The sequence below is a fragment of the Eurypyga helias genome, unplaced genomic scaffold (assembly GCF_000690775.1).
Source record: "Eurypyga helias isolate BGI_N326 unplaced genomic scaffold, ASM69077v1 scaffold16382, whole genome shotgun sequence".
Classification (NCBI taxonomy): domain Eukaryota; kingdom Metazoa; phylum Chordata; class Aves; order Eurypygiformes; family Eurypygidae; genus Eurypyga; species Eurypyga helias.
Genome location: NW_010235539.1, coordinates 1 through 17572, shown reverse-complemented (window position 1 = coordinate 17572; position 17572 = coordinate 1). Strand labels below are relative to the sequence as shown.

The following is a 17572-nucleotide window of genomic DNA, read 5'->3' as shown; positions in this document are numbered from 1 at the left end:
CTGGGCAGCCTGTCCCAGTGCCTCACCAACCTCTGCGGGAAGAACTTCTTCCTGTTATCTAACCTAAACCTCCCCACTTTCAATTTAAACCCGTTACCCCTTGTCCTGTCACTCCCTGCCCTTGTAAAAAGTCCCCCCCAGCTTCCTTGTAGCCCCCCCAGGCACTGGAAGGTGCTATAAGGTCTCCCCGGAGCCTTCCCTTCTCCAGGTTGAACACCCCAACTCTCCAGCCTGTCCCCATGGCAGGGGGGCTCCAGCCCTCGGAGCATCATCGTGGCCTCCTCTGGACTCACTCCAACCGGTCTATATCCTTCTGATGTTGGGGTTGATACTGAGGATCTCAGTGGGTCACACCTATTAGTGATCCTGTAAGCAACCACCCGCTGGACAATAAAACAGAATTCCTAGCTTAGCAGAGACTTGCCCTCAAGACTTTGGGGCAATCTGAGGACAGCAATGGTTGCAGAACGTAGCCCTCTGGAGTCTCCCAGGCTGTGAAGTGGGCAGCCTTCCCCTGAGGCTCCAAGACCTGCCAAGGAACAGAACAGTCGGAACGGACGGCTGATGGAGTCAATGGCTCCAGGCTCAGAGTCTCAGCTGCATGCCACATTCCCTCCGGGACTTACCACTGACCTTGCCTACAGCTTCTCCCATCTTTAAAACGGGAATTACAAACCTTCCTACCTCCCTTAATCCCATCTGTTTAGTTTGTAAACTCTCCAGGGCAGAGGCTGGTTTTTATTTGTGTGTACAGCACCACATACAGCAAGGTCCTGATCTTGGCAGAGGCTCCTAGGCACGACTGAAATACAAAGAAATGACGGTATCTTCATCAAACATGAAGAACTCATATAAACAACAGAAAAGCAGCTTGATATTTTTTTTTCCTGCGGTCTCTGCTTTTCCGTGACTTGTTTATTCATCTCAAAGCCTCGGCAGACATCTAATCAAGCTGTTAGGAGTCAGATTTGTGGCCAGTCAAGCACTTAGGGGACTGTTAAAGCTTCAAACCCAGTTCTGTTCAGCAAACAGCTTCTTTTTCTCCAAGACAGTGGTATGGATTCTTTACTCGCTGTACAGCCACCATTTTCCTATTCAAATTGCATCAGGGTGATAGAGTAACTCCTCCACTGAAAGGTCTCCTTACGTTTCGGGTAGGGACACCTGACTTTTGTCGGCCTATCTTGTTTGCACTCCTTGGTACCGATCCAAATCACGCTGCAGTTAGACGAAGCAATGATTTCAGCAGGCGTAAGAAAGAAGGAAAACTGTGATCGTTTCCAGATGAGTGCATTACACTAAATTTAACATGCCTTTTGGTACTTAGAATTTCCACTTTTCCCCCTTCCATTTATGTAATTAGAAATCAAGCAGCAGGAAACCATTCCTATTCCAACCTCAGTTGGGAAGAGTATGGTCTCATTCCCATGGAGGGAAACAGGAGGCTTGTCCCCACAAGGAGGTGTTTTGCACAGCTCACACCGACAGGTTCAAAAATAGGTTTTGAGTAACACACCTTTAATTAAACCAAAACAAACACAGGCCAATTATGTGCCAGTTATATATGCAACAAACAACAAGCAAAGACAGCTGTGAAAACCAAAACCGTGAAGTTCTTACCCCATTTAAAGTGCAATGACAAAATGTACATCCCACTTTTAGAGTAAAATGGTGCAATTTTTCCACAGTCACCCGAGTGAATTTTGTAGTAACGAGCAAGAACATTTGTTCCCATTATTCTCACTCTTGCAGTAAGTGACACAAGGTGAGCAGACATCTACAGGGGTACCGCCCGAGTTCCGGGGCCAGAACAGCTCCATCACGGGTCACAGTAAGATGACATCAAGTAAAAATGAGCCCTAGGAAGTCACATGTGAACTAAAGCAGAGCATATCGGAGCAGGACAACTCATTCTCAGGGACAGTGAATAAAATAGAACCCACCATCATGGCCCAAATGACACAGCGCTAGCTAAAGCTGCTTCCACATGCTGACAGTCCTTATCTTCAGAGCGTTGCTACCGCTCCTGCTTCTCACCCAGGCTTACCCACTGGCTTCGCAGCCCGCTAGCGTCGCAGCACACACGCAGAAGACTCAATAAAAACACTTTCCAAACCACAGATGAGCTATGGCTCCAAAACACACAGCTCAAATTAAAAATTGGGGCCAGATAAAATGATTCAAAATTGGGAAGAAAGAAAGAGATCCTGTTCCCAATAAGCTGTTTTGACCTGACTGATGAATGCAGTCCGGCAAGGGAGGAGGTGGAAAAACAAGGACATGCTCAAGCAATGGTCCTGGACGGTATCATGCTTTGACAGCCTTGAATGCTGCCCTGGCATTAAAGCTATTTTATTTCACAAGTCCATTGCTCTAGGCAAGCTCTTCAGCTTCTGTTGACTCTGGGCACAGCTCAACATGTTTCTTCAGCATGCAGGATCCACACAGGAGTGCCCAGAGGGGGTGGGCGAGTGCAGGACGGGTGTAGCACCCAGACCAAATCTCAGTCCCACTGCTCAGGAAGATGAGTTTCTCAAGCTCTCTCAACTCGGAAGACTGCCCCGCAGTCCATCCCCTTCCTTTTTTTGGCATGGGTTAAAAAAACAAAGGTTGTACAACTTGTTTTCCGTTGGGTTTTCCTTTCTGGAGAGGAAATTTTTTGTCACTCTGGCATCTGCCAGTGCTCACCAGCAGCAGAAGAGGCTTTCAGTAATGCAAAGCTCCGTAACAATCTATACCGTTCCCTTTCTGTCTTGGGAGACACGCAGTTACAGCCTGTGCTATACGGATAATATGCAGCAAGCATGGGAGGAAGAAGAGAGGCCCTTAGGAGCCATCCCGATAGCTAGAAAACAGTGCTGAGCAAAGAAGTGAAGATGACCTCTCGAGTCACAAGAGGAGCAGTAGACAACATACCAACTAGTAATTGCAAGGGCTGGAGTAAATGTGTAGTAGAAGGGAGTACTGGGACCAGCAACTTGCCATGGTAATAAGGAGCTTTAAGTATTTATGACCCATTCCCAGGCACCGAAACCTCTATGTTCTCCCACAAAAAAGCAATCAACCTAAAAGGTAAGCTCAGAGCCAGACAGTCTGTGCATCCGTTTAATTCACCCGCTGTACCGAGGAAGCTTCAAACGTTGGTCACTCCGTGACTCAAAGGTCCAAGAGCCAGCACTGGCTAGCGGCATCGCTCACACGGTTCAGCTCTGCCCTTCTGGATTCTGCCTCTTCGGAGAGGACAAAACTCCAGTTCTAAAGGGCAACTGTACAAACAGGACACAGGAGTATTTATATTCCTGTCCAAACACCGGCACAAGCCGCAGGGGTCTAGTGGGTGATTTATGAGGTGGGAATGCTTCTTTGAACAGTACGGTAGATGGGGGTTGCCTTTCCAGAGTGGAGTGGAACATACGACGGCTGTCTTTTCCGAAGAGCTCTCTCAGTGGCTTTTACCCAGGTGGTCACAGCTGCTAGGTACTCAGAATGAAGTCCTCTCCTTCCATTCTCTCTCACTCACATACAAAGTCAACACACCAGAGAAGGCCATTTGTCTTTTATTTATTTCCCAGAAGAGCTCCTCCTTGCACTTTCCAGACACGATACAAAACAAGCAACAGAACTTTTGTTTCATGTACAGAAACAGTTTGTTGGAGTATAAAGAGTTACTGGTGATCGTTACTGAAGAATGTTGGCTTATTCCAGGGGCACTTCAGTATTCCTGAGGAATAATCATTGATTTCTCCTTCCTTCCCACTGGGATAGTCTTAGTCATTAGTCACTGTTCCTGTAAAGCAAGAAGGCTTGTATTATTAAAAAGCCATTTGGGTTCCTGACGTGGAAGGTGCTGCACGATGCAGAGCGAGGCATTTAGCTTTGTAACATTTCCAGGAGGTAGGCTAACATTTTCATCCTTGCTACACCGAGAAGCTGAGTATGGAGAAGGTAAGCAGCTATTTTCATACCAGAGGCATGCCACGTTTTCATGCATAACAGCCTCCATTCTGATAAAATGGATACTTCCAAAAAGCCCCCAGTTATTGTTCACGTTAACTATTTGCAGGCTGACTAGAAAGCAGATAGAAAGCACAGCCACAGAGGGCAGGAGGAAAGGCTCCACTTGCCAAACTTCTCCTATTGTTGCACATCAGTATAACCCGCATTGCAATCAAAGCACAGGGTAGCGCTTGTGGGGGTGGTAAACAATCCAGGCTAAATAACCTGAAAAATACAAGACTTCCTATTTTGCAGGCCAACCTTAGGCCATGTTATTTACAGCCGTGCTGTTTTAAGCCTCAAAATCATTGCTAGATGTTGATTTTGAATTCAGCTGAAGTCACAGCGACACCCACTTGATCAGGTTACGTAAAAAGCCCTCACTCCCATGACCACAAATTGGAATTCTCTGCATTTTAAGCAGTCTCCTGGCCTAGGTGAACGGCTCTTGCATCGGTCGCAGTGTTTCGTGATCAGCTCACTGACTCAGAGGATGGGCAGCGTGATCCGAGTTAGCTGCAAAGTTGCTTTGTGATCTCCTGATTATTTGGGATCAGGAGGCTCCTCTGTCCTCTCTCATTCTCACTTAGGACTCAGAATTAAGAACTCAATCCTGAAGAATCAAGAATCCAGACTGGATAAAGCCCCACGTAACCTGGCCTGACCTCACAGATGACCCCGGTTTGAGGTCGGACTACATGACCTCCTTGAAGTCCTTTCCAACTTGAGTTATCCTGTGATCGTACAAACTTGACAGGTTTGGAAAACTAGAAATAATTTTCTTCAAGCTAACCTGTGTTATGTTTCTCCCTCTCTCTTAGTAAAGCTGATTTTCTTGCAGAATCTCACGTTTTGACAAGTCCGCATTTCAACAGAAGCTCAGTTCTGTAAAGGAGTCCTACAGACTTTAGTTACAACCCTATTTTCTAGGAGAAAAACAGATGAGTGATAATGCAACAATATTTTCCATGCTCCTAACCAACAGAAATGAAATAATTTTTGTTGTAATAACCCTGTAATAATCCATGACACGACATTTTGGAGAGAATTAACGGCATTAACCATTAGATGGCTTCATCCGTGTCTTCCCTCCCTCAGCATGTTCCGCTGCTTTGTGCCAGAGAAAGCTAGTGGAGACAGTGCACTGGAAACTATTTGTCTAGTCTTGTGCCATGCAGGCAGCTGCGCTTCTTCTGTCAAGTGTCCTTTCAATTACCTCATGCTTGGGAGGACCACCCTTGCTCCAGAGCAGAGATTAGTCCTCAGTCCAAACAAAATCCTTTAGGCTGACCTGAAAGTCAGTTTTCCTTTGCCCAGCATCCCTGAATGAAAAATGCTTTCTCACAACGTGTGAGCAGGGCATTTACCATTCACACGAGGCCACACACATGTCATTCCGGTTTCTTTCTGGAGACATGAATTGGAGGAATACCCTCAGGATGGTGTGGAAAGCCAACATGTTCTGATATTAACAAACCATAAGAGTCACGCGCCGAGTTTGTCTATACTGCTACCAAAATGTTTTATTCTGAAGTTGTAAGAATCTTAGCATCATTTCCCTCTCTTTAGGGGCAGCTGAAGATAGTATTTGTCACCAGATACCTATGGCAGAGCTGCAGAAGACTGGCAAAAGCTCATCTGCCAGTAAATCAAAGAAGTCTAAACACCTTCAGGCCTCCCTCGTGAGGCAGACGAGCAATGTAGGGGCAGTTTTGGCATTCTGTGTGCTTGCCACAAAAAGCATCCTGGCAGAACATTTTACCTCAGGACTTTCTGAAGTGCTAAAATAACTGTAAATATGTCCTGGTGGATGCCTCTCCACTGGCACCAGTGAAATCTTTTAGCAGTACGTGGCTTTGTGGATCTGAAATACGCACGCACGCTCCCCTTTTGGGGTGTTGTTTTTTTTTTTTTTTCCCGGATGCCACGATGATAAATTACCAGAACAGCCCCAACTTTTACATGTGAAGAAATACAGAAAATATTAATGGAGTCAGTTTGTGGACTTAGTGCACTGTAGGCAGTTTGTGAGCAAATGGTTCCTGTTAATTAATCTCTCTTAAAATATTTTATCTCAGCATAGTCAGTGATAATACTCAACTCATTTAAAATATCCTCTTCAAAACTATTTCAAGTACACAATTTCTTCAGACTAATGATTACATGACTGTGCAGTCAAACAAGGTACAAAACTTAGAAGCAATTAGTATTTTCATGTTGGTAAAGACCCCTCACATCCCCAGAAGATCAAAGATCTGCTTCCACAGGTAGATCTACCTAATTCTACGTATTCACTCTAGTCAGTTTACTGCTAAACACACCAGATACTAAAACCTTCTAAAGAGCAGGGGGACAACCCCCCACTTCGGCAACACAGCAGTTTTCTTCTTACTAGTGCTCCCTTGGGAAAGGCAGAGGAGTATCCATGGAAGTGGTGCCTAGACATACGGCTCACTGCTAGCTCATAAACAGTTATCAATTAACAGTAAGTAGTACGGATACTTACTTTTACAAATTTACCATGGAGAAGATACGGAGACTGGAAGTCATGTTGACAATTGGAATAAGCCATTCCTAACCCCATCCCTGACCCAAAAGCGATCGGCCATGTCTTTCCTGTGGGGAAGGTCAAGCAGAGAGAAAAAGTTAAAGTCAAGCAAAGCTGTTCATTTCACCTGATGCTGACAACATTGTTAAACAAGCACCAAGAAAGAATAAATTACCCTAAGATGCATATTAGGCATTTCCAATTTCCATGGGTCCTTAAATCAACTAAAAACTAGACCATTTCAGAAGAACAGCAAGACCAACAGTGAGTAAGACATTGTATTTAGAGTTCTCTAAATTCAAGATCTTACCGCAACGATTCTGTTACCAAAGCGTAACTAAAAAGAATTTAGATCAGTTTTAAAACCCTGGCATAAACTGATGTCTAGACACAGGGCTCCAGTAATTTGGCTCAGGGTTTCTTGCAATTCCAGAATCTGAGCTGAGCACAGTAGGAGTTTCGAGATGCCACGTGTCACAGCCTTGTTATACAACAGGTGAAAGTTTAGGTAACTCCATTTCCACTGAAAAGATGTGACCAATAATGAAAGAATTGGTCTAACACGCTGATTACGTTTTACATGCTTTGGTTTTAAACTGTACCTACAACGGTCAGAAATTTGGAAACCAGGCAGTCAAGATTACTGCAGTATACTTACTTTTGAAGAAGATGACTGAGAAAACAATTCCTAATCCAAATCCAGCACCTGTAAGAAGAAATGCAGTGAGGACTCAGACTACACGTTATTTCAGGAGACCAAACAAAAGTGTTCTTAAATAGCAAATCTGGAGAAAAAGAAATTGTTTTCTTAAATAACCGCAGGCAGCTAATTCAGATTAGAAACCCAACACATATCAGAAAGATTTGGGAAACAAAGCAGATGCTCATCCCAGGGAAAGTGTCTGAAATTCTGTCACCATCTACAATGTGGAATTAAGATTTATTTGGCTCATTGTCAGCAAATGAGAAACACTTAAATGAAAACTTATTGTGTCCTTGAGCTTTAGATTTTGCAGATGAATATCTTAATGTATTTCGTTTATCTCACTACTTTAACTACTTCAGTGTGTGTCCTGAGGGCAGCAAAACTTTGATGCTTTCTGTTACCCTATACCTCGCAAGAGAAAGCTCCAGGCTGCTTATCTTTCACATCCACAACACTCATTATGGAGCATATTTAAACACATTAGGAATGAATGACTTTTCACATCCTTATACTATATATAGAAATAACTGCAGCAGTTGAAAAAAAAAAATTATCCAGCACCATTAAAAACTCGGCTGGCGTATTTAAAAATAATTTTTGCTTTCCTTGGAAGGTGCACTTAGGATTTTTTGCAAGAAGTCAGGCAAGTCTGCAAAACCCCTCTCATGACTCAATAAATATAAAAGTGAAAACTTTAAGCTCACTGGGTAAATTCTACCTTTAGTTGTATCCACTGAAGAATTTTAGATAAGACACAAAAGTATGAAAGTTCAGCGGGGGGGGGGCGGGGGGGGAATATTCCCTTATGTGTGTGCTCATAAAAAAAAATACCTAACAGTTTTGGGTTTATTTTGGAGCAAACACATTCTGTTATTCTCTCCTTTCAAGGCAAGAAATCTAACTTCACTATAACGAGTTTTATTAATTAAAAACTATACCTTTTAAAAAAATATTCCTCAAAGCCTGTGATCCTTATTTTTTTTTTTCTGAACGCATTACTAAGTGGGTTGAGCCCAGAACAATGCCAGAGAATCCTATACCCTCTTGGCGTATAGGAGTACATTTCTTTTTTTAAAGTTTCCTTCTGCTCTTGAAACCTTTTTCCTTGCAGAAAGCACACGAATGGCAGCTTCTACTGAGGCACAGAGGCTTGAAATGCTACTTACTGCACTACCTAGTAAATTAACTAAGGGCCTCACATTTTTCATGGATTAAAAACCCTTGAATGTTAGAAGAGAGATGACCAAACAGATCTGAGCAAACCACCTTAGGTTTACTCTCCCGTTAGGACCTCGCTGTCCTTATTTACGGAGGGCTGGAAACCAGAGCTGCTTTTGAAAACTCTTTTCATTTTACTACAGATTTTCAGTTGTGACAGAGGTTAACTACTTTACCAGGTCATTACAACTTTGGAGCAGGCTTTACAAAACATGCAACTGCAGGGAAGAACTTTGACCGCCTGCCAAGTGGTCCTGATATAACTCCCCCAGACATTTTAAAAGCCGAGCATTTCGCAGAAGGTCAGGTTTTCACTCTAATCATTTGCACAGCGAAGGGAAAAAAAAATCTCAGTTCCTCAGTCATCTGGTCAGAGCTTCAGGCTTTTTCTACATTTCAGACAGTAAGATACACTTGAAGCATCTCGTATAAACAGCTAACTACTCATCCCCTGTCACTGACCGGCATTTATATGCAGACTGGAAGAGACATCATGCGTTACCAAGAGCAGCAGTTCATCCGTGCTAATTCCTCCACTCCACCTCCCCAAGTTGGGCCTTCCTCCTGTACCTCTGCTATAATACAGCTGCCGTTGGCTCTCCCAGAATGTTTATGCTATTAAGGATAATTACTATCTTCCAGAATTCATCCAACGGACAACTGTTTGGCCTCTGACCTGCCTCCCTCTGCCAGTCTTTTCCTACCGTACACAGTTAGGTTGCCTTTTTGTTTCGGCCTGTTGTACTGTAGCTCTGAAGAGGACTTTCTGGAGGCAATTACTTTCCCTTCAGACAGCACCAGGCGTTTTGAACTGTCCGGTTCAGGAGGCCTGTCACGCAGGGAGCGATACTGGTCCTACGCTTCCTGTCCAAGAGGAGATCCCTTCTGCCAATCCAAACAGTTTAGCTAATCAATGAGAAATGATTTACAGGATGACAAATTCTGCATCATCTCGATGCAGAGCCCAGGCAGTTTCTAATGTCACCACATTTTCCATGTTACCAAGCAAACCCACATTCTTCTCACCAATGTGGTGGCGAACTCCTTACTTTCTTGTCTTACAAAACGCCTGCACTAAGGCAGCAGCTATTGTTAATACAGTTTCTTTCCATCTACGCCCAGAAAAATCCGTTATCTTGTATTCTCTTCACCTCCTTCAGATGCTCTCTCACATTACACCCCCATTTGTAAGGGCTCCACACAGATGCCGTCGATGCTGCTTCCTGTTGGCCATGGGGGAAGCTACAGGATGCGCTTAAAGGTGAAAAATTTGGTCTTCGTGCCAACTGCAATTCAGCCTAAGCCTAAAACAAAGCCTAGGAATTCCCCCATGCTCATACCCAACACTAGCGTTAAACAGATGTGGTCCAGCATGACCGCCCTGAGTCCTGTCTTTCCCAAGAAAGCTGTTTTCTGAAGCAGTGAATCTGCTTTTTCATGAAAATGCCATTTTAGAGGCTATCACTGCACCCTGCTCCAGCAGGATGGGAAGTCCCGTGGCCGGTTAGTTTAAAAAGATGACTGAGATATCCAGGGCATTGCTTTAACGACAACGCCACAGAGAAGTAAAGGAGGAGATCTGACAGCTAATGGTGGTTTTGTTTTCTGTACATAAGGCGACTTGAGCAACAAAGCCAAAAAAGATCCCAACACCCAGTCAACACGAAATGCTGACATCAACCGTGCCTATACAGCATTTGGTCTTTTCTACTTGGTTTTAATATTAAAGCGTTGGTTTTAACTTCAAACCGGAAGCTTTAGCTCCACTTAATTTCTCATCCCATCTGGGGAAGAACCTAGTTCTGTGGATAGTTTGTCACTCATCTTCATTCCACTAGAAAGTCTTTGTGGTGATGTGGTCGTTTCCTGCGTCTCCAGGACCACGGGGGAGCTAAACCATCTTGCCTTGGAAGCAAAGTAATGCGTTTCACTTTAATTCTATATAAAGTTACGCCAGAGATAAACAATGGCAGAGCTGTTGATGAGTTTTACAGGTTTAAGTTCTCACATGCTCAATTTCCTTTTAAAGAGGCAACATGTTGCTTCAAAGAGCCTCCCACCTGACCAGGGGACACTCAGTCTGCAGCTGTTTCTACTAAAGATCAGCACCTCTAGGCCAGGCTTAAACTTCGTAACAATAAAACACCAAAGGTTTATCTTACAATAAAAACAAACCAACATTGAAAAGCTAAGGGCTTGATCCATGCCGGGCACTTTTTCCCTCCTTTTCTTGCATGACCGACTCTTCGGAGGAAAAGGCCACAGGAAAGAGTACGATGCATTTTTCACCTCCTCTGACAGTTTAAAATGTTTAACTAGAAAAACAGTCTCTTCCACCCTACATCTATCACTTCAACTTAAACTCATTTACAGCATCAACAGGGGATGGGATGGTTCTGCGGACATCTCACTCCCGCTCCCCAGTAAGCATCCCGGCCGTAAGGACTAGCACAGCCACACGGAATTGGTATTAGGCTGAAAGCCCAGTCTCCAGAACTTTTTCATTCTGCTCTTTTGGCTCATACACCTTCCAAGAAAAATGTCACGGTACCTCAAATCAATCTAACACACAGAAGAGCACGCGCCGTATACCCAACAGGACATCATAAAAGTGTCTCGGAGAGAAACACAAATCTTCAGGATGGGCTCCTGCCCCGTAAGAACATCTGGGAAAAGCTTTTTCTATAAATTTAATCAACAGTACCTCCAACAGCGATACTACACGGTTCTTTCCTAGGCTACCCAAGTCGCTACGGGCCGAGGCAGCTATTAAGACCGCCACACCTAGACAGGCTTCGCTTCAATAGCTTGAAACTTAAAATAGAAGGATTAAAAATATGCTTTTTGACACCTGGCAAATGTGTTGCTGTTACTATAGCAGCTGGAAGTTTTTAAATTACTTAATAGTTTTCTTTTTGTCACCAGATTATTTGTCTCTGCCATTCCTTACCCACAACTACAAAATAGAGAGCTTCAGCCTCCTCTCCTTCACATTCCGTTACTTTATCATTAAAAGAACAAAATGATTGAAATAAAATTAAGAAGAAGCAACTGCAAGACAGCTTCTCATGCTAAGAAAATAGCAACCACTCTGTACAGACAAGACTCTCTAAAATAGGTCAGGGACTTGTCCCAACAGAGAAGATTTCTTTCCCAACTAGAAAGAGAGCTTCCATTAGGATTAAGAAAATCTACTGAGCTCAGTTAGCTTCCCTCTGGGGACAGTGACAGCAACAGCTTCCAGGTCCAACAGCGGATCTCACCCACGGGCCTGATGCAGTGGAAGTTTCACATGAGCGTCAGCTCAGTCCAGCACTAAAACTTTCTTTAGCTAAGGAAATACCAAAGAAAATTAAAGACCTTCAAAACAAACAAAAATCCCAAACAGTTCTCAAACTATATCCTCCCTCCTGTTGTCGGGTGTCCCATCCTGCCCCCCTCCAATCCCACTTTAAGATACAGTGGTTGTGCAAAAGTGGTGAGGCGACCCTTCTTCATACACCAGGACCTTTACAGGGCAGCACTTAGCACAGTTAGAAATCTGAGACCATGAAATCACTGATTTGCTGAGAAAATTAATTTCAAGCAGACTCTTAGCAAGGTCTCTCGTAGCAGGCATCAGATTTTCTTCAAACACCAACTCTGAAGCTTTCATTCTCATCTCCCCCGTTGTGTGGATTGTTTACACAGCAGACAGAAAAATGAGCAAGGACACTAGAAGAAACTATATACCGAGTACTCGAGGTCGGAGGAGGAAAAAGCGTGTTTTGTCTTCTTCTAGCATTTGACTGTAGTAACACAGAATACTTGGAATGACAGAATATAAATATCCAAATGCCATTATATTACAAAAAATCCCAACATGCTTTCAGGGGCCGCTTTCACCCTTCAGAATTCCTGCAGGTCAACGCTGCCCGAGGGCTAACCGTGGATAAACATGACACTCCTGCAGATGGACACAGAGCAGCAGGAAGTATGGCTGTCAGCCCACCATCTCCCAAGCAATCACAGCAATTAGTCTCCTAGCAGAGCAGTTTTCATCTTCACACCAGTGAACGAGCTGGTGGGAGGAGAGGGCACAAGCATTTCCTCCTTTTTTTTAAAATGGGGAAGGGGAGGAGAGCGGAAGCTGCCCCGTGAATAGTGCAACACAGGATCTCATCACTATTACGTCAAGCTTTTACACATCAGGGTTGCAAGCGCTTCAGAAGCACATATATAAGTAATCAGTGAGATACTCATAGTATTGACAATACACCTCTGCCAGGAAACTCTACCTTGTATTACCACAACAAAATATTCACTAAGGAAACCAGCATTGTTAAAAAGAAAAGTGGTGGTTTACTCACTGGAGTAAACACATCCACATTGTTGCCTTTGCAAGCATAACTCTGAGAGTTGGCAATCACAACTCTGCACACCCATCCAACGTAGGTTGACCATTACTGACGTCTACTGGCCCAGCTAAGCAGAGGCATTTTAAAGCAAGCAATGGCATCTCACTCGCAGAAACACAAAGGGAAGAAGCCTGACCCTTCTCAAATCTCTCACTGTTAATTTATTATCATCAAGGATGTGCCAGCAGCCTTGAAAGGATTTTCTCAGAGCGCTCTATGTGCTGTAACAAAGAACAAAGAGATGTTCCCACCTACTGCTGTAACATCTCAAGGACCAAACGAGCGGTTTAGGATATCACTTGGCTGGAGTCCCCTTCCCCTGGATGGTGTCACCATGTGCCACCGCTTCCGTGCGCACCAGAAGCATTGCCAAGAGCAGGCTAGAACAAGGGACAAACAAGGCGTCCCTCCGCCTCAGTGAGCTGATCGGGCACACCTAGGCAGGGCAGAGTTGCCTGACGGGGTCGGACAGCCAGCCAAACAGAGATGATAACCCCTTGATTTGTTGATGATCGTTGTGTTCAGCACTCTGCTAACAACATAACTCGATGTTGCTGTTAGATTTTTGACTAAAAGCCTGTTTTCGGAACAGCATTTGTCCACCCCTTCCAAACAAAACATTCTTTTGTTCGCTGTATTGCCTCCCCACACAGCCTAAGCCCTAAGCAGTTAACATTTACGCTGCAAGATACAACTAGTAGAATTGGATCTCCTCCTGTACAACAAAGGAACATAGAAAGCTCACGTAACAATGCAGTTGTGTTCTCCACTATTAAAAACAAAATCCCAAACGAAGTCTTTTGACCTGGTAGCTAAGACTGGATGGCCACATTACAATTGCCGAGCAAAAAAACCTACTTCAGGAATTTCAGGATTTTTGTATATTTAGAGAATATCTAATCCAGTTTTCAGAAGGCGTAATCAAGTTTTATCATTATATAGACTGCCTTTATCCTATTCATAACCATGTGAAAGATTATTTAAAAATACTGACACTGCAATCCATACAATGATTCTTTCTGAAATATTCAATCTGTGGAATGACACAAACAATACCATTTCACCCTTGCCATTAGCAGAAACAGCTATTCAAGCAGGCCAGATGATCCAAACCAGAAGAAACCATGTAACAGTTGCAGGAGAACTGAAAGTGCCCTTTTCTCAAAGAATTCCTATTAAATGGAAATTAGCAGTGTTTTATTTTCAGATGTCAAAACAGAGGATTAGAAGAATATGAACATTTACTACACCGGGTTATCTACAAGCTTCCAGGCTGGATCCTGGTCTAACACAGATATACATCAAAACATTTGTCCCCTGAAAAAAAAAAACAAACCAAACAAAAACCTTCAGGAGAGCAACCTAAAAGGAGCCAAGAAGTTTTCCTAAGGTTATCTTTCCATATAAGGTAAATTACAATGATCAACTCACTTAAAACTACAAGAGTTTCAAAACAAGATGAGACACCCAGGCACACAAATCTTCCTCCAATTCCACACATACCCTTTATTGCCTCCCTGTTCCCTGGAAACGGCATATAATAATAATTTGTCCAAAATTATAGCCTTGCAAAGAAAAAACAACTGTCAGGCCTTCATGAGAAACTGTCTTTCTAAATAAACATGCATGAACTACCAATCAGTTAAACAAACAAACAAACCCTTTAAATGGGTTTGAAGCCAGTAGGATGGAAGACGACCGCAGTAGTATTGACTTCCCCGACCGCTCTGCAGAGCTCTGCTGGTAAAAAGGGAGAAGTGGTTGAAGTAGGACACAGGAGTTTATAAAGCTTTGCAAGCCGGGAAGAAAAAGAAAGCCACTGTAGTTAGAATCTCCCTCCCCACACATGAAACAAGCAACTTCGCTGATGGATAAGAAAAAACAGGATCAGGAAGAAAGATGGAACAGAAAGTTGAGTAATTTAAGTGACTGCATGGCTGGAAAGTTTTGAGAATGGTGGGAAGCCGGAGCCAGCATCACATGTGTCGTCCAGCAGTGAAACCGCCTGGTCAGCCAAGAAAGCACAACCCAGCCCACTACACACAAAACACCGTGGTTACAGCTAGATTTAGAAAGGGAACGAAAATACCTAGACCCATCCCCATCGTTAGCAAAACCAATAAATGCCAGGCCTAATGAAAAGGAGGTGAGGACCTAAACTCTATTGAACAATGTTTCCGTGTTTAAAGGGAGGTTTACAGTACTTGACTCTGTGAAATGAAATATTCTCTTAACAACGCCTGACAACACGTTGTTTTGAACTAACAGGCAAAAGAAAGAGTTTTAGTATTAAATTACAAGATGAACATGGGTAATGACCAAGAGGTCAAAAATATAATACAGTATTTCAAAAGATGGAGCATAAGACAAATATGTATTTTGGACATTTTAGTGGCAGGAGATCAAGTTTCTTCCAGGAGTTTGATCTCCAACTAAAACAGTACAGCATAACTACAAACACAGCCAACTACAAATACACTGGCTTGAGCAACTGTAGTGGAAAGCCTGACAGACTAAAACAAGATAGAACAGGCTGCACAGACCCCAGCTATTATTTAAAAACATACTTTTGCTAATAAAGTTATCCTGACAGCCGCTACCTCCCCTTCTCACTCTCTTTCCCATGTCCCTCCAGCCCCTTAATCCACAGGAGTTAACTGCCTCTACAGTTCTCACAGACACTGGAAAACTGTCATGTGTGCAAGGCTTCGGAAATTCAGTGCTCTCCTTGATTTACAGGGTCTGGAATGGGAAAACACAGGGCTCATCACAATGTTTGTTTTTCCCCAGCCATTGGCAGTCGGGAAAGATGCAAAGGAACGTACAGGAGGGAAACTGTGGCCACCAAAAGGAAAAGTCCGACAAAGACGCGAGGACTTGGCAAACTTATATATCCCACATAAGTAACAGAATTCCCAAGTGAAAAACTTTACTTCCTTTCTTTTTTTCCAGTGTAACAACCACCCTTGATAGTTTATTGGAAACTCCAGCAAACTTTGAAGTAATATTACAAAAACAATCACCACAACCACACAGGTTTTTAAGCCCCTGCAGAAAAAACAATCATCTCCACCGAGACCGTCTGAGAAAGTTTGCCTTACCAGCACTCAGCTAACAGTTTGCACAGCTAGGCCATCGACCCACCTCACACTTAAAGGCCACCATCATCATCTTCAGTCACAAACTACTGGAGTACGAAGCAACTTATGGGTTGTTCTGACTTCCGAAGTTCATACCGACATTCCAAATTTCAAGGAGGTTGCCAGCACAGACGCTTCAGTCGCTGCATCCATCGCAAAAGCACATAAAATGGGAAAATGCTATCACACATGAAGAGGTACACGTGTCTGAGGCCATCACACTGGGTTTAGTGGTCAGGATAAAATTAAAGAGCTGCCGCCCATGTGCCCTTTGTGGGCAATCTAATGAAAACCATGAATTTTACTGAGACCTCTACTCAACGCCATCATGAAGCCAATGCTGGGAATCTCCGGTCTAACACACTAGTGCAGAAAGTCTAAGCACATTTTCTTTCTTCCGTTGCCACTTTAGGATAGAAGAAAACACCAAATTAGCATGAAAGGCCTGCTGAAGAGATGGGCTGCATCAAAATCAGCCCTGTATCCACCTCTTTCAGCCTCCAGGAGAGACTTCCCATGGACAGGATTCCTACATGTACAGCTGTAGCATGGAACAAGTTCCTGTTTATAATTTGGCATACTTAATATTTTATGATAAAGCAACCACTGCTATGGAAACATAAACATATGTGGATATGTTTGTCAGAGAAACCTGAATAGAATTTCAGGAGGCAAAACACTGCTCTGGAGCACTTGACACTTTTCAAAGGCCTGTTATAAACAATGGAAGTTTCAGTTTACTTAAAATTATTAAACATCTTTTCTAATGGAAAAGTATTAGGCAACTAAAACCCTGAGTTCCTCATCAGCTTTCAAGCGTAAGGCCACTACAGCAGCAAGGAATAAACATTCACATTTCTCAGATATTTATGGTTCTAAAAGAGACATCTGCACCCACGTGGAATGTGTACCTTTTGTGCTAAATACTTCACTTCTTGCTCTGTACATTGCACTTAAAGATGCTCTGACATACGCATTTCATAAAGCCACAACCTCTGTTCAGCCGATTTGCCAGCCTGTCACACGAAGAGCACTGAACTGTGCACACACAGTAACAATCACTCATAAAACGCACAGTTCTATGTGAAATATATAAACGGTTTGTGACAGATCTGAAGCACTGCACGCATACACCTAAGTCCTAACGTTTAAAGACAAATAAACGTGGAAGAAAATCAACAAAACTGTTCCCCTATTTAAAAGAAACGGCACAACTCTTGGCAGCGTCGAGCCACCGGGCGGAAAGTTTCTCAATGTCAAACTGCGCACGCTGTACGAAGTAACACATGCCAAAACTATCGGCGTGTCAGGCTGCGTATTGCTTTTAATAAACACAGCCCACCTCGGACACTGAGTGATGGGAACAGCTCTGCATACAGATTTCGAAAATCGAGCCGTCGTCACAGCCAAAGTAAAGGCGGGCAAGGTCGTGGCACTGAAGGACCCGGTGATGCCTACCCGGGGGCCATTCATTCAGGGCAGGAGGCGTCCCGCGGGCCGCGGAGCTCAGCGCAAAGGGAAACCTGTCATCTTCAACAGAGAGAGTAACCAGAGGTCAAACCAGACC

The 17572-nt window shown here is 43.6% G+C and overlaps 1 protein-coding gene across 1 annotated transcript; it reads right to left on the bottom strand.

Annotated features, from left to right (window-relative positions):
• Nucleotides 1-3539: 3539 nt before the first annotated feature.
• MINOS1 (mitochondrial inner membrane organizing system 1) lies at nt 3540-7250 on the bottom strand (the record flags this gene model as incomplete). The annotated part of the gene is made up of 3 exons (XM_010146799.1): nt 3540-3787; nt 6503-6612; nt 7203-7250. Coding segments are annotated over 3 exons (167 nt in total), but the record flags the coding sequence as incomplete, so codon positions are not given.
• Nucleotides 7251-17572: the final 10322 nt, after the last annotated feature.